Source organism: Calliphora vicina, chromosome 2 (genome assembly GCF_958450345.1).
Source record: "Calliphora vicina chromosome 2, idCalVici1.1, whole genome shotgun sequence".
In the NCBI taxonomy this organism is placed as follows: Eukaryota; Metazoa; Arthropoda; class Insecta; order Diptera; family Calliphoridae; genus Calliphora; species Calliphora vicina.
The window spans coordinates 72,767,208-72,786,175 of record NC_088781.1 but is presented as its reverse complement, the minus strand read 5'-3'; the positions used below and the strand labels follow the sequence as shown (position 1 = coordinate 72,786,175).

General features: G+C 30.6%; 1 protein-coding gene across 1 annotated transcript; it reads right to left on the bottom strand.

Annotated features, from left to right (window-relative positions):
- Positions 1-418: 418 nt before the first annotated feature.
- Positions 419-18,737, bottom strand: LOC135950540 (piggyBac transposable element-derived protein 2-like). Its single transcript, XM_065500076.1, has 2 exons — positions 17,805-18,737; positions 419-526 (listed from the first exon to the last, which is right to left on the bottom strand). The coding sequence occupies exons 1-2, from the start codon at positions 18,735-18,737 to the stop codon at positions 419-421; spliced, it is 1,041 nt and encodes a 346-aa protein (XP_065356148.1).
- Positions 18,738-18,968: the final 231 nt, after the last annotated feature.

Genomic DNA, 18,968 nt, shown 5'->3' with positions numbered 1-18,968 from the left:
GCTTTTATTTGCAATCAAAAGTATCCGGTTCATTTAAAGGAAATAAACTAGCGTTTTGAAAAGGTTAAAACGTAACATTATTTAAAGAATCTGATTTTTCATCACCTAAATCATTTTTTTCTGTGGATACATTACTTTTTAGAGTAACATTTAATTTATTCAAAAGTTTTGTTTTATGATTCAGATTGGGGTTTGTTATCATAAAATCATCAGTTTTCTAAGAGTTCATGAAATTTTAACTTATTGCCTTCATATTCAGTATTTGCACTATGCTTTTCTATTTTTGATTTTCCATGTACTGTAGGTGTGTCGACATTTGAAGTATTTCGTTTTCTACGTTTGACAATATTTTGTTTATTTCTTTCCAGTAACGAAAATGAAATATCTGATAATCCAACTACCCAGTGATCATCCAAATTTAGAGATTGTGTTGTGTAAAAGTGTTTGGAGTATTTTTATAAATATCCATTGAATTATTACTTAATAAAGTAACATAAATATCGTCTTCTTGTGTACTTGAAGCCATCTTTAAAAGGAATGATTAATACAGTATGTTGTTTGTTATACATATATTATTTACTAATATCCTTCTGATGAATCCATGAATTATATTCTTTTCCGAAACCAAGCCATTTTATAAATAGTTTTTTTCCTCTTCGCTTTAAAATTTTTTCTATCAAAAAAATTTTCGAAGCTTTTGTTTTTAAAAATTCCTCTTCATAAAATCCACCTTTAATTATACAGTGAGACCTCGATTATCCGTAATGGTCGGGACCGTGAGCATTCTGGATAATCAATTTTCCCGGTTAATTGAGTACCAATTTTAAATAGTTTTTTAATACATATGGTATTTCGATAATGACATTTACGGCTCTATATTGCACCCTGATCCATCAGTTGGATCAATATCGTCCAATTTGTTGAACAAGCTTTCACAATAACGTTTTCAGCATTAATGCAAAATGCTCTCAGGTAAACAATTTAAAAAAATGTCTATTTAATCTCCATTATCTCATTGGTGAGTTTTTTCATTGATATGAATTCATTTAATTTTTCCACGAAAATTGTAGCAGCTATATAATCAGCTTAATATTTTTCTCCTGCTGCATTAAGTTTGTGAAATATTTTAGCCTTTTCTTCGCTATTAATCCAGAAATTGGAGTTCCTTTAAATCTTTCCTTCCGGAACCATTCATAAACAGTAAAATCTACTTTTGGTTATTCAACAGTCTTTAAAGATGTTCGGTTTCGGTAATGTATAATACTAATCCGCACTTCTAAAATTTCTAAATTAAACACGTATAAATTAGGGATATAACTATTGACAATTTTTGCAAATATGCAAATTGGCATAGCATAGTCGAATAGAGCATTAAAAAATATAAAAAATCGGGGTGTTATTTTTCACGGTTGTTAAAAAAGTTCACGCACCAAATGCAATAAAGTTTTTCATGAAATATTTTCAATTATTTTGAAATACAATAAATTTTATTTTAATAATAACTGCGGACAAACTTCAAAATATAATTTTTAAATAAGGGAAGTATCCCACACACTTGCAAAAAAAAAAAATATGAAATTATTTACATAATTTTTCAGAGAAAAAAAGTTTGGTTTATTTTAGAAATTGGTGTTGGTGCGTGATGTTTTTGATTCCAAATGACCTAAAAAATGATTTTCATTACTTATACAAAACTAGTTATATGCCTAGTATACATATGTATATGCTTCCGAATCATCGTGACCAATAGAGGGAATTCCCCTTTTTCGTTTTATTCACATTGTTCAAATTGATTGTTCAAAAATAATCGAGAAATATTATGCTTATAATCCCGGATAATAGAGGTAATTACGGTTAATCGATGCAAAAAAATTAAATCGATCCAAAAATATTTAAATTTTCTTTCCCGGTTAATTGATGTTGCCGGTTAATCGAATCACGGATAATCGAGGCCTCACTGTATTACCCTTAAAATCTACAAGTTGATAGGTTATAGGATTGGTTATTAAAATTTTGTTTATCTTAAAAACCTCTGTAGACCAATTTGATGTATATCCTTTCTCGAATTGATTTTTATATTTACTAATGCAAACTAAATCATTTATTTTATATTTTCCTCCCTTGAAAACTTTTAAATTACTGTATACACTATTAAGAAGCTTTTGTTCATTTTTTTCTTATTAACACTTTCGCTACATTGTATCTATATGGATACATTTTAGATTTTTGCACATAACTTCGACATTTATGAATATTTTTAAAAAATTGTTTTTGAGTCTATTTTTGGAATATATTTAGAGATGTTTACAATTTATTTTATTGAATTGTCGCTATTCGTGTTCGATTGATAGCAATTTGAAAATGTGTGAAAATAGATTTTTGAATTCAATTTTTTTTTTTTAAAAAGTGCCTTCGATTTTTTGCATATAAAATTTGTAAACACTGTAATTTTGTAATAAAAATGATTTAGAATGCTTAGAAACATATTAGTGAAATACAAAAATAAAAAATATTTAAAAAAATCATTGGGGCTTCAGGATAAGCTTCCAGGACTAAAAATTTAATTTGGTATAACGGATAAACCAGGACACGTAGGACCTTAATATTAATATCAGTCAATATTGATATCAATACCAACCATATGATATACTTAAAATATCTATTAACACCTCCAGTTAAAACTTGTAGCGAAAGGGTGTTTTGGGTGTTGTTTTTATTGAACGATGCTATGAAGAATTGTATTCTTTCACTAATTTATCTAATATATCTATCCATTTATAATTTCCTTGCATACTAAATTGTTTCCACATTTTATTTTTTAAAGTTCTGTTAAACCGTTCAACTATGGATGCTTTCATACTTGAAAAAGTGTGGTAATGGTTAATTTTATATTCTTTGATAAGAGTTCTAAAGTTGATATTATAAAATTCTTTTCCTTGATCAGAATGGGTATTTTTGGGAGATTTTCCTTTATTCAATTTTATAATATGTTTTAATGCTTTCGAAATGTCTATTCCTGTATAAGTTTTTAATGGTAATGCGTATGCATACTTTGAAAATACATCAATTATAGTAAGCATATATTTAATAATAAAAAAAAACTTTTTAATAAATCGTCGACGCTGAAAGTTCTTTCTCGCTTGACGATGTAGTTTATTAACAAGAATTTTTTTACTCATATTTTTTTTTTTTTTTTGGCATCTGCAATTCTTATGAGAAGCAGACGTGTTTTTTATTCGCTCCGCGATTTAAGTGGTTTCAGTGAAAATTTAAATAAAAAGGAAAAATTTAAAAAAAAAAAAAATATATTTCTCTAAGTGTTAATATAAACAAACAAAAAAAATATACAATATAACAAAAAAAATAGAAATTTGTTTAAAAGTGCTTTGTTTATTTTCTTTTTTCAAATTTCGTTAAATTACTGTGAGCATATGAACTCTCATAATGAGAGTAGACTCAGTTTAAACGGTAGAAATGCCTACATATTTTTGAACGGGGAGGGTGATAATAGAAGTGCTAACAAAAATATAAGAGATCCAGACTCAAGGCGAATTTATAGAAGGTGACGACAGAACTACAACAAATACAACATATACAAAAACAACAGGTACTTTGTTTTTGTAAAAAGATAAGTGAACTGTCAAAGTTGCCTGTGGTTGTTTTTGCTTTTGGGTTTGTTGTATTTTTCGCCACAACAAACACAAGTGAATTGACAGTTCACTTGTCTAAACAACTGAATAAAAAAAATAATCAGCTGTTCTTCTGTCGTCACCTTCTATAGATTCGCCTTGTCCAGACTTTAACAAAAATTATTTAACCGCCAAACCGATTGAGAGAGCGCGCTCTTGTTCCCCCGTGATACAAATACATGAGAACAATATTGCACACACATCATCACCTAGTAATGCTTGTTTAGAACAAAGCATAAAAGAAAATAAAAAGTGTTCTGGTACAACAACAAATACTGCAGTAGATATAACAGAGTCGACAATGATAAATACACAAGCTTATGATAATCCACTAACAACACCTAGTGAGAGTTTTAATGTATTTAACACTGAAAAAACCGTGATGGAAGATAATGGAACATCAAGTGGTGCTATACCTAAGGTTGGAAATAAGATAAGTAAAACTAAATCTCCAGTTCAAACAGGTATGCTTAGATATATAAGAATTAATAAGCGAAATTTAAGTCCCCAGAAAAGTCTGCCTTCTGAGAAGAAGCAAAAAATTACTGATAACCCCTTGAAAAGTAACCGTTTTGCTCTCTTGAGTGAGGAAGATTCTAATCGTCAAAAAAATGATGATAAATCCATCCGTAAACCGTTAAAACCACCACCAATATTCCTTCGTGAAACTAGCTCTAATAGCTTAGTGAAATCATTTATTGAACTCATTGGAAAAAATAATTTTCATATTGTTCCAATAAGAAAAGGAGGTGTGCAAGAGACAAAAATAGTTGTATACACTGAGGATTGTTATAGAAAAATTTCTCAACACCTAAATGACAGTAAGAAAAACTTTTATACATATCAACTTAAGAGTTGCAAGGGCTTGATAGTGGTCATAAAAGGTATAGAGTCCAGTGTAGATACAAACGAAATCAAGGAGGCCCTGGAAGAATTGGGCTATCAGACAAAGAATGTAGTCAATATCTTTAATAGAGACAAGGTTCCTCAGCCAATGTTTAGGGTTGAGTTAGAGCCTGATGATAGGAAATTAAAAAATAATGAAACTCACCCTATATACACTCTAAGATATTTGTTGAATCGTAGAGTAAATATAGAGGAACCTCTTAAGCGTAATCGTCCAGTTCAGTGTAGTAATTGTCAGGAATTTGGACATACACGTAATTATTGTACCCTACGCACAGTATGTGTTGCATGCGGAGGCCTGCACTCTTCGTCACAATGTGATATAGTTGAGAATGGTCTCAGTAGGAAATGTGGTAACTGCGGTGGAGATCATTCCGCTAATTATCGCGGATGCCCGGTCTACAAGGAGTTACTAAAAAGATTAAGAGAGAGGCAAAAGCTGTTGAGAGGTGAAATAGTTGAATCAACACCTACAAATTCGGTATCTACATCTAGACCACTAAGCTCTGGAGTAGATTTTTCAAATGATAAAATAAATGCGGCTCATCCAGTATCACAGGAAAATGGCCAGGGTGCTACAATTAATGCTGGAGCCAGCTCATACGCCAGTATTTTAAAAACGGGTTATCAAAAGCCAAAAGTCCCCCAAAATATGGGAGGGTTGGAAAACCTTATGCAAACACTTACTGAGAATATTTCCTCTCTTAATCAAAATATGACTAACTTCATGTCATCCATGCAAAACACAATACAAGAGCTTCTGAGAGCACAGAACCAAATGATTCAAATTCTATTAACAAGAAAATGAATTTTTTGAAGATATGTTTCTGGAATGCAAATGGTTTAAACCAGCACAAATCGGAAATTTCCCATTTTATGTTAAATAAAAGCATCGATGTGATGTTAATTTCGGAGACACATCTTACAAATAGATATAACTTTAATATATCAGGATACTCATTTTATTACACAAACCATCCGGATGGTAAGGCACATGGCGGTACCGGTATCATAATTAGAAACCGATTGAGACACTATGCCCTAGAAGCGTTTTCAAAGGATTATATGCAAGCAACATCTATTCGCCTTGAATACCCAGCTGGAGACCTAACTCTGAGCTCTATATATTGCCCACCACGTTTTTCGATGACCAAGGAAAAATTTGAAGAATTCTTTATAACACTAGGAGATCGGTTTCTGGCATGTGGATACTACAATGCCAAACATACATATTGGGGTTCGCGATTGGTAAATCCCAGAGGTAGACAGCTGTATAAAGCTCTAGTTGATCGCAAAAATTGCTTAGATTTTGTGTCTCCTGGACACCCAACTTATTGACCAACTGATCCTAGAAAAATTCCTGATCTAATAGACTTCGCCATATGCAGAAATATTATTCGGAATGCAATATCCACAGAAATATCCTATGATCTATCTTCTGACCACTCTCCTGTAATTATTAATTATTGTGAGAGACCCAACACCCCAAGATTTCCTAAGGACTCTTTGTATTTTAAGACAAATTGGCTAAAATATAGGAAATATATCAGCAGTCATATCCACACAAATCCTAATTTACAGTGTGAGGAAGACATAGATAGGACCGTTAATGACTTCACGTCATTGATTGTTTCGGCTCTGGAACACTCTAGGTGCCAGATCCCTCCAAAAACTAATACGCCTATTTCAAGTTCGGATATTGAAAGACTTCTTCTCGAAAAGAGAAGACTCAGAAGAGAATGGCAACATAATAGATCACCTGCTGCAAAGCAGAGGCTGTCCGCAGCAGTACGAAAACTGAAAAGAGCCCTTCATTTAGAGGAGGATCGCATAAACGAAAAATATATTAAAAGTTTGACGAGTACAAAATACACAAATTTCTCTCTTTGGAAGGCAACGAGGAACATTAAACCACCGGTAGAGGCACAAAGCGCTTTAAGAAAAGCTGACGGAACCTGGGCACGAAGTGCTATAGAAAAAGCCTATGTATTTGCTGAACATTTAAGTGAAGTATTTCAACCCAACTCCACGGCAAATGAGTTTGAACTAGAAGAACTGCCAGCTTCAACAATGGCTAATGCAGCCCAATTCGATATTAGTCCTGAGGATGTTAATAGAGTAATTAAAAATAAATTAGACTTGAAAAAATCACCGGGATATGATTTAATGACGCCATCAATGATTAAGAACCTACCAAATGTGGCAATAATTGTGCTATCTATATTGTTTAATGCGATCTTGAAACTAGGAATTTATCCAAAAAATTGGAAAATTTCTCAAATAATAATGATACCTAAACCGGGTAAAGATTTAACCCTGCCATCTTCTTATAGACCTATTAGCCTACTCCCTTGTTTGTCGAAGTTATTCGAAAAAATATTCCAGGAAAAGATAATACCTTTTTTGAATGATGGAAACATTATCCCAGTACACCAATTTGGTTTCCGTGAACATCATGGCACCATTGAACAGGTCAATCGTTTAACTGGAGAGATTCGAAAATCTTTTGAATTAAAGAAATATTGTTCTGCCATCTTTTTAGACGTTGCTCAGGCTTTTGACAAGGTATGGCATAAGGGTCTAATACATAAAATCAAATGTTTACTACCACTATGTACTCATAAATTGCTGGAGTCTTATTTATCGAATAGACTTTTCAGAGTTAAGTACAATGATTATTTGACGAGAGAATGCAAGATTGGAGCTGGCGTTCCACAGGGAAGTGTACTAGGACCTACGCTATATTTGATTTACACCTCCGACCTCCCTACGTGCGATAAACTAACAATTTCAACATTTGCTGATGATACCGCCATTATTAGCTCAGACGAAAACCCACTCATGGCATCTAGTCAACTACAGAATTACCTCGTACGTGTGAAGTCATGGTTGAAAAACTGGCGAATAAAGGTAAATGAGCTGAAAAGTAAACATGTTACGTTCGCTCTAAGGAGAGGAAATTGCCCACCTGTCACACTCAACAACGTTAATATACCGCAGTCTGATTATGTCACCTACCTTGGTATTCATCTAGATAGACGGCTTACTTGGCGCCGACACATAGAAACCAAGAGACTTCACATGAAGTTAAAAGCCTCTAGCTTTCATTGGTTAATCAGTGACCAATCAAAATTAAGCCTTGAATATAAAGTCATCCTGTATAAGACCGTTTTAAAACCAATTTGGACATATGGAATTCAATTATGGGGAATGGCTAGCAACACCAGTATTGATCTTATACAGAGGGCCCAATCTAAAATTCTTAGGACCATGACGGGAGCACCATGGTACATAAGAAATGAAAACATCCACAGAGACTTAGAAGTGACATTGGTAAAGGAAGAGTTCGAGAAAGTCCGTGAGAAATATATTGTGAAGCTGCGAAACCATCCCAATACGCTTGCAAGACAACTTGTGCAGACCCAAACCCGATCCAGGCTCCGTAGAGCAGATCTACCACCCCGCTAAGATGAGTGACAGTTTACCATAATGGCTCTCTTGCTGAAGAGCAAATAGTTTTAATTTTAGTTATAAGATTTAAATACTTATTGTAAGGTTGTCAATAAATCAATAAAACGTTAAAAAAAAAAAAAAAATATTTATAATTATAAGAATGTTAATACTTCACTTCATTTAAATGTGGTGTACTAAAGTGTAAACATGTTTCAACAGTTTATATATCCATTCACTATGATGATTTGTGGTCCCTCTGGTTGTGGGAAATCTACATTTATTATGAATTTGATAAAAAATCAACATTTAATATCTAAAAACATAGATCGAGTTATTTGGTGTTTTGCTGAAAAAAATTCTCTTCCGAGAATTAACAATGTAGAGTTTATTGAAGGTATTCCAGTGGATTTTGCTACTGCTGAAAATGAATCTGCTTTAATAATATTGGATGATTTAATGCTTGAATCATCTAATAAAAAAGTGTGTGAACTTTTTACTAAGGAATCTCATCATAGAAATTTAGCTGTGATTTTGGTAACACAAAACATTTTTCATAAAGGTGCTTATTCCAGAGATATTTCTTTAAACTCAAAATATATCGTATGTTTAAAAATCCTAGCGATGAGTTACAATTTCAATATTTAGCCCGCCAAGTATACCCAGAAAACTCAAAAGCTCTCGTTGATGTATATAATAACTGTATGCAACAAGCTAATGGTTATTTATTAATTGATCTTACTCAACAAATACACAACGCATTAAGATTCAGAGCTGAAATCTATTATGGTATTCACACGGTGTCCTCTCAAGTCATATTGTCATAAAGTACTAAAGTTTTACAATAGTTTTAAAAAATTGTTGTTGTGCGTCAAAGAAAAAAGTCATAAAATAATAAGACCTTTTATACTGTGTTTATTGTTTTGTCATTGAGTCATTGAGCCGCATTGAGTCATAAAAAAAGTAAGAAAACGTATTTAAAATAACCGCCGTCAGAAAAATTTGCCGGCTTAGTCACCGACAACAGCTGTTTATGTTTATGTACTTAAACAATTTATTTTGTGGCAAGAAATTTTTTAATATATTTTTTTAAAAATGGATGGTTTAGAAGATTCTCAGGTAAGATTTTATTTACTTTATTATTAAGTTTATTTAAATTAAATTGTTTTTGGCATTTTTTATTAAAAATATTTGTAGTTGTTTATAATTGTTTTTTTCTTTTATCAGCTGACTCAAATTTGAAATATAACTTATGAGGGTTGCTCACAGCAGTCATATTTTTTCGTGTTATTATTTTATGACATACGACTTTATGACTACCGTGTGAATACCCCATATATATATATAAAAACGAAATGGTCCATGTATGTAATGTCATCACGTGAGAACGGCTGGAGCGATTTGGCTGATTTTTTTTATTCGATTTGATATTTTCAGGAGATGGTTTGTAAAGAAAAAAAATTAAAAAATTCCGGGTAAAACTCGGAAATTCTCTTTTTTGTGAGTCCAGTCAACTGTAATTAAAACAAGCTCCCTAAAGTATGCAGTACAAATTTAGATATTTTATTTGCAAATAAATAAGAACAGGCAGGGTTGGAGAAACTTGAAGAACTAACATTAGTAAATGCTACCGGGCGAAGCTGATCCTAAACTACGAAATGCAATAATAAAACATGATGATGTTGTTATTAAAACAATAAATGAAATACATTTTAATGTAATCAATGAGCACCATAAAATCAATAAATCAGTTCTTGACAAAATAAAACCATATAAAAATACAATTAGAAAAGTTTGTTCACCAGAAACCTCAATGAAACAAAAGAGGAAACATCTAATTCAAAAAGGAGGATTTCTACCAATTATTATTTCATCAGTTTTAAGTGGAGTTATTGGAAAAATGTTGGAAAATGTCAAATAATTTATTCAAATTAATAGTTCTTAATCCATCAACATACGATAAATTTAAAATTAAATATTCTGATTCTGATTTTCTACATCGAAAACTACTACCATTATATGGCTCACACACTCTAAAAGAATTAGCCAAATATTTAATTGGAAGCCAAATATTATCTTCTCATCAAACTAAAAGTTCGAAATTGAATAACCTACGTGATAATGTAACACAAACAAGGAAAATATATAAGAAACATATTGAAACTCAAACAATGCAATCAGAGTCAAGTAGTGTAGCAACACAATCTAATATAAATGTACCTGAGGACATTTATGCTAATGATACCCAGCAAAAACTTTACTTACCTAGTAAGCCAGCAAGTATAATTGGAGCAAAGCGATAACTACTTATTATTTGACTGAAACACTACTTACCGTTGTTCGAGATTTTTAAAAAATTCAGGGGTCAAGCTTACAAATGTACTTACAATCAGTTGAGAAATAAGTAGTAAATACACAACAAGAATATGTAGCTAAAAAAAACACATAAAATATTGCCTTGTGTGGGAATAGAACAGTCACATTATTTGCTTGTGTTTGATAGTCAAACTGCTAACTCACTGCTCCATGTGCGAGTTATTTTATTGTAAGTTAACAATAGTTTTAACATCAACATATAAATGAATATGATATGAACAAAAAAGTGAATGGCTTTGACAGGTGGCGAACCACTAACCTCACGTTTTCCAGTCAAACACACTAGATAGCTGTGCTAAATGCAAAAGTTCATTACCAGCCTGTATAAAAATAAGTACTTATTCTAGTAAATAAAGTAATGTGCTGGGTAACCACCACTCATTACAAAAGAATGCATGAAATAACTAGTTGTCATTACAAAAATTCACAAAATTTTTGCTGGGTAATTATGATGAAATTGATATGGATACAACAGTTCAAAAACTGAATCCTACTTCTGCCTCTTCAGTAGCTAAACGACTTAAACATTTTTCAAATAATGGAACACCAGAAATAAGAATATTGTCAAAGGATGAAAAACACAAAGATTTGAAGCAATCAACTTTACCATACCAATATTCTCCTCGACTAACTAGAAATCGTAAAAAGTTAGATTATGAAATAGAAAATGTACAATGGAAAAATAATTAAAAAATAAAACACATTTAATGATTAAAATATACAATAATGTTTTATTTTACGGGATTTTTTTTTTAGTTACTTAAAATTTTAAAATTTATTTTTACTAAATTAAGGTCTTATTTAATAAATAACAATAATTTGTTTGTTTATATAAAAAAAATCTTAATATTCTATTTCCATAAAATATTGATCGCAATTTTGATCATTAATGAATGACTCTTTTATTATATCTATTTCTTTCAATAAATCATCTTCATCATTCATGAATATTTCTTTCGTTTTTTCATCTAAATCTAACATAAAATGATCTTCATCATTATTTATTAAAAAATGTTGTTTATAATGACCCCAAGCTAGGGTATTAATATTATTATTGCATATGAAACGTTTATTAGCTAAATAACTTAAACTAATTTTATTTATATGTGCTATGTACAACTCATGTAATTTTGACTTGGAGACAATCATATTGCCATAATATACTTTTTTGTTAAACAAACAATTTTTACAGTCTGATAGACTTAAATTTCTAACTACATTGCTTTTGACACCCTTAGCTTTTTAGTTTCTTTTAAATCTTCTGTTTTAAATGACTACATCTTTGCTCTTAAACCCACAAATTCACTCATAATTATTTTCATTCTTCATTATATTCCATTATTTTCATCCTTCATCATCCCTAACACTTTTTTATTCTTTTGTGGGTTACCAAGTGGGTTATTAACTTCATATTCAGATGTATCGAATCTTGTATCGATATCATTCAATATATCTTTATATAAATCATCCGTTTCTATCTATATAAATAAAAGAGTAACGTGACTGACTGACTGACTGACTCATTCATTCATCGCACAGCCCAAACCGCTAAAGCTAGAAACTTGAAATTCGGGTAATGGGTTCCTTTTACAATATGTAGATCCACTAAGAAGGGATTTTTGGAAATTCGGTCGTTAAGGGGGACAAATGGGGCAAAAACGGGTAAAACCTGTACCTCTATATCTCCAAAACAAATAAACTTAGAAATAATATTTTAAATGCGTCCGCCTGTAATCAAAAAAAGAGCCGACAGGTGTACTTTTTTGAAATTCAAAATTCAAGTGGCCATATGGGGTAAAAATAGTCCCCGTAGAACCCTCTGTTAACATGTATATCTCCTACATAAATAAACATAGAAATATTATATTGAATGTATCTGGCTCAGATCAATAAAAACTAGAAATCTTTTTGGTACTTTTTTGAAATTCGAATTCCTAAGGCCTCAAAATTGTTTTCTTTTTTGGTACTCTTTTATCAAAATGTATTTTCTCACTAACAATTCCATGAACTATTATTTTCAAATAGTACGTATTACTAGGTACTTTTTTGAAAATTATTTCTTCACAGGGGACAAAAAGGGGACAAAAAACGGAGATTTGATATTATTTATTCAATTTAAAAATAAAAAAAGATAAAATATTCTTCCAACCACACAAAAAAGAATCCACAACATGCTATTCGGAAGTCAAATACAAATGGGTAAAAAGGGCCAAATTTCAGTACACTTATATTGGTACTTTTTTGAAATTCATTTCTACTATTCTATTCAAGTAGTTTTATTTTTTTTTCAATAAAATTGTTTTGCCTCCACTGAGATTCGAACCGATGTAGTTCGGCTACAGTTCAGTAGTCTAAATCCTTAGCCTACACCAGAATGTTTATTTTCATGTTTAGAATACTAATTTTATTTTAAAATATATAGTTTTTCACCCTATTCACCATTAGTTGAATTCTAATGGTGTTGAAAATTCCAATAGTACAGACACAAACCTTAACCTTTTTTGTAAAAATTATTATTTTCACCTTATTCAATAAATTTAAAATTTATTCAACATACAGTTATATGAAATCTATATGGGAATTTATGAGGGAAAATATTAATAACAGTGTTGTAAATATAGTTGGTTTAATGCTATTTGAAATGTTATAGTTTTATTTGATAAAAAACTACAAAACAAATTATTTTGTTGAAATGTGAAACAAAACAAAAAATATTCATAAAAATATATTCATTAAAGCATTTCTCAAAAAAAATCACGTGTTTATTCCTATTCGCTAAAATAAGAATTTTGTTCCCGCAAAATTTAATAACAATTTCAGTAAATTAAGGTCCTCATTTTATAAAACAAAACGTTTGGAAGCGTAAGCAATTTGTATGAAGAATACTGGGAAAAAAGTTTAAAACTTATTTCCATAGAATTTTATTTTAACGTTTGTCGTTTCGTTTTATAAAATTAGACCCTAAAAAAATTAAAATGTAAAGCACTATGTGTATCTATGAGTAAATCATTATTTATACTCTATTTATCAAGTTTATAAAATCAACTTATATCTCACTCAAATGTAGTATTAGAAACTTTTTATAAATTTAAAAAACAGAATTTACGCAATATGTGTCTCTATGATTAAAACCTTATTCATATTCAATTTATCAAAAGATTATAAAACAAATTTAGGGCCTCATTTTATAAAACGCAACGACAAACGTTAAAATAAAATTCTATGGAAATAAGTTTTAAACTTTTTTCCCAGTATTCTTCATACAAATTGCTTACGCTTCCAAACGTTAAACAAATTGTGTATGAAAAAAATTCAAGTTTAAAACCTTATTACCAGTATTCTTCATACAAATTGCACGCTTTATAAAAAAAAACATTTTTTTAGATAATAACAAATAAATTTTCGCTTAAATAAAATCGTTTACACAAACATTTATTTAAATATTTTTATTTCGATGAATAGACAACACTATTTACATATAACCGTCAACTCATTTGAAAAAAAAATAGTTGTGTAATAATAAGTGCTCAAATTTTATAAATTCAATTAAAAGAAAAAATTCTACGTTACTTAGAAATGTAAGTTTTTTAATTTCATATTCCATATATATATATTAATCTTCATTAAGTTTTATTACGTTTTTATCGTGTAAATAAAATGTATATGTACATTAGAGTGACAGCCGATTTTTTTTTTTTAGATTTCAAAGAGTGCCGGGTGGAATATTGTGACACTAGGCCTAAATGTTAAGTGCTGAAAATTTGAGCCAAATCGGGCAACGATTTCTGGACGCGCATCGAGGTCAAAGTTCAGATATATGCAAAATTGTACTGTTAATATGGAATAAATAGGTGAAACTCGTTAGCTTTCTGCATTGTTTTCTAGAAATATGTAGATTTATTTATATTAATGAATATTACATTAAAAAAAAAGTTTTGGAAATTAACCATGTATCTCCTTTGGTTCAAAATGACCCAAAAACTGTATTATCGCCAAAATTAGAGAAAAATGCAAATTTTTCAGTTTTTGAAAAAAATTTGCTACTAAATAAATACTTTTGCAATTGAATGCAAAAGAATCGAAATATGTACGTAATTATCGTTGAAATGAGATATAAATGACAAAATTTGATTAAAAAATGTTAAAGTTATTACAAATTCGCCAGACCATTACCGTGTTTCAGACCACTTGAACAAAAAATTTAGAAAAAAAATTTAGATATTTCGAGAAAAATTAAAATAAAAGCTAATTTTTACTTAAAATATGTCCATATTTACTTGTATATGAGCTTTTGTCTTCGTAGGATACCGTTAACCTATTCGCAGGTATTGCCAAAAAAATAATTTTTTTTAACGGCTGTTTCAAAACTTTATTTTCAAATTTTTAAAAATTTTGTTAAACAAATTTCAGATTTTTTCGATCATCATATTGGGGTTTATTGACTTCAAAATAGGGAATAAAAATATTAAAAAATTATGTCAATACCTCTTACAGTTTTTCCGTACCTGCGATTTAAATTTTGCGTTTTTCAAGAAAAACTAATTTTTTGTCCATATTTAGGCGAATGAGTCCAATTTCCTCACTGTTATAAATTTTAAGTAAAACCTATTCATAATATTATAGTCCTTGTAATTTTAAATATGTTCTGAAAGTTTTACTAAAATCGGAAAACGATAACCTTTGAATCGTGAAGGTCAAAGGTCAAATTTTTCAATATTTGGAATTTCTAATGAAAAGATAGCGAAATGTTACATATTTTTGGGCCGATTTTCATTAAAATTGAGAAAAATATAACATAAAGTCCAGAATTTAAAATAACAGCACAAAAATGGAAATTAACCCTTAGCAGCACTTGGGGTCCAAATTATTCTCAACTTTTAAAATCAAGAAAAACACAACCATTTTGACCCCAAGTCCTCTTAAAGGTTAAAATTCATTTTTGCACTGTTGTTGTAAATGCTAGACCCCAATATATATTTTCCTCAAGTTTCATGAAAATCGGCCCAAAAATATGTAACATTTCGCTATCTTTTCGTTAGAAATTCCAAATATTGAAAAATTTGACCTTTGACCTTCACGATTCAAAGGTTATCGTTTTCCGATTTTAGTAAAACTTTCAGAACATATTTAAAATTACAAGGACTATAATATTATGAATAGGTTTTACTTAAAATTTATAACAGTAAGGAAATTGGACTCATTCGCCTAAATATGGACAAAAAATTAGTTTTTCTTGAAAAACGCAAAATTTCAATCGCAGGTACGGACAAACTGTAAGAGGTATTGACATAATTTTTTCATATTTTTATTCCCTATTTTGATCTCAATAAACCCCAATGTGATGATCGAAAAAATCTGAAATTTGTTTAACAAAATTTTTAAAAATTTGAAAATGGAGTTTTGAAACAGCCGTTAAAAAAAATTATTTTTTTTGGCCATACCTGCGAATAGGTTAACGGTATCCTACGAAGACAAAAGCTCATATACAAGTAAATATGGACATATTTTAAGTAAAAATGAGCTTTTATTTTAATTTTTCTCGAAATATCTAAATTTTTTTTCTAAATTTTTTGTTCAAGTGGTCTGAAACACGGTAATGGTCTGGCGAATTTGTAATAACTTTAAAATTTTTTAATAAAATTTTGTCATTTATATCTCATTACAACGATAATTACGTACATATTTCGATTCTTTTGCATTCAATTGCAAAAGTATTTATTTAGTAGCAAATTTTTTTCAAAAAGTGAAAAATTTGCATTTTTCTCTAATTTTGGCGATAATACAGTTTTTGGGTCATTTTGAACCAAAGGAGATACAGGGTTAATTTCCAAAACTTTTTTTTAATGTAATATTCATTAATATAAATAAATCTACATATTTCTAGAAAACAATGCAGAAAGTTAACGAGTTTCACCTATTTATTCCATATTAACAGTAAAATTTTGCATATATCTGAACTTTGACCTCGATGCGCGTCCAGAAATCGTTGTCCGATTTGGCTCAAATTTTCAGCACTTAACATTTAGGCCTAGTGTCACAATATTCCACCCGGCACTCTTCAAAATTTTAACAAACATTTTTTTCCATACAACTGATTGTCACTCTAATGTACATACCTTTAACAGTGCGAGTTCTGATAGAGAAATTTAAACTTTTCTAAAATTTAAATTTTTTGGAGGATGAATCTAAATTCCTGGATAAAGGGAGAAGACAGGCGGTTGGAACTTGCTAGAGTTTATAGTCAAGGTGTTTTTCTATCATAATCCGTGGTCAGAACCCTTAACAGTGCGAGTTTTGATAGAGAAATTTATATTTTTCGGAAATTTTTTTTTTGTTTTTGTAGGATGAATCTAAATTTCTTGGAAATAGGAGAAGATTTGCGAATTAACCCATTAAACGCCAAGGCAATTAAAAATAAAAAAAATTTAAAATCATTTATTTATTTGTAGTTAAATAGAGTTAAAGATTACAGAAAAAAACAAAAAAGTAAAAAAAAATTTTTGGAAATGTGTTTTTGGGGCTGTACTCGGACGGGTACAGTGGCGTCATGAGTATGCAATTTTTTCAAGTATGAAAATTTTTGAAGCATACTTTTTCAACACATAGAGCGACATCGCATTGCTCACATAACCATCTTATTCTGTTATGACATTCACGACATCGTAACGGATTTTTTATCCTTTTCGGAAAGTGGCTTCCGCCACTATTTGCAACACCAGGAGCCAGCGATCGTTTGGAAATATTTACTTTCTGGGTATAGTTTCGCAAATAAAATCTAACAATGTTGCGTTGAAACTCTAGCAAGTCCATTTCAGATTTGTTTGCAGTTCTAAACAATTTCCAGGCATTTACCACAGTGGAACTCAACATTGCGGTAAAAAGCGGCCACCACCATTTCTTTCCTCGGAACTTTATCCTGTAGTTATTTACAGCTTGATCATGGAGGTCAACACCGCCCATTCCTGCATTATATTCTGCGATCAAGCTCGGTTGGCTTACACTAATTTTAGCTTTTTCAGTTGAACACCATCTGTTTACCATATGCATTGGCTCAACACATTCAAAATTCGACCCCACAGTTACTGCACTATTGTCGTTCCATTTAACAAATATTATTTGGTTGTTAGTGTCAAATTTGCAATCAAAATATCCTCTCTTTTTCTTCTTGAAAATTGCATTTGATTCTAGTGGACATTTTTTTGTTCTCGATTCACGAACAGTGCCGATAGCTCGAAATCCTCTTTTTTTTAATTCTACTAGAAGATCATATGACGTAAAGAAATTGTCAAAAAATACTACATGATCTGTAGGATTAGGAACGTTGTCTAAAAACTCAAGCACGACCCGGGATCCAAGCGGGAGTTTTGATCTTTCTGCACTTACACCTTTGGCTCCACAGTACGTATCGAACTGGTATAAATAACCGGAGCTACTTGTTAGCATCCAATTCTTAAAACCAAATCTCACTGGTTTACCTCTGATGAATTGTTTAGAAGAATGACTACCAAAGTATCGCACCATGGATTCATCAACTGACAGCTTTTCATGCATATAACCATACTGGCAAAAATTCTTTGAAAGAAGTTTTGACAAGGGTCTCACTTTGGCCATTTTGTCAGTAGCGTCTAATTTGGTGTTATCAGATAAATGAATAAAACGTTTTATTTCTCTAAATCTATTTCGCGACATATTTTGGGAAACAAGCGGGGTGTGCGTGTCTTCGCAAAGCTGCCAATACATATCCTCTCTAGGCATTGAGTGATAACCACTGTACAGCAAAATTCCGATGAATACTTTCAAGTCGTCTGCGTTGAAGAAGAAATTGTGCTCATTAGCTTGTGACGCATAAATGCACGTTTGCTCAACGATTAAATTAACGACTTTTTCATCAAATAAGACTTCAAAAACCTCAACTGACGATTTTCCATCCAATTTTGCGATCATATTGAGCTCATTTTCCGAAAAAGTATTGGTTCGATGCATTTCCATATCACAAGGTCTTCTTGTCCATTTAGGAACTATTTTATTTGATTTTGAAGACATCATTGTCTGTCGCAACTGCTCAAGTGGTATATCATCTTCGCTATCACTGCCGAAAAATACTTCGACTTCACCTGGTATATCATTTGGCATGCGATCAAAAAGAATATCATCAGCATTCCCTTCCTCTTCATCTGTGTTATAGTCTGGATCTGGTGGAATAATCGCTATATCGAAATGTTCGTGATCATAATTTTCCACAAAATCAAGAGCGCTGTTTAAATTTTTAAAAGCTTTGCCATAAAAACTTGACGGTTTGATGGCTTGAAATTCCATTTTTATCCAAGGAAAACTCTAAAAAAAATTATACATATCAAGCCATTGTACTCAATTGGGTACAGCGATTTTACTACTCACATAACTTTGTGCAAAAAAACTATTTTTCTTGTAACTATTTATTAAATATACACACGATCACCTTAACAGAGAAATTTAAATTTTTCGAAAATTTTATTTTTTTTGTAGAATGAATTTAAATTTCTTGGAAATGGGAGAAAATGAATCTTG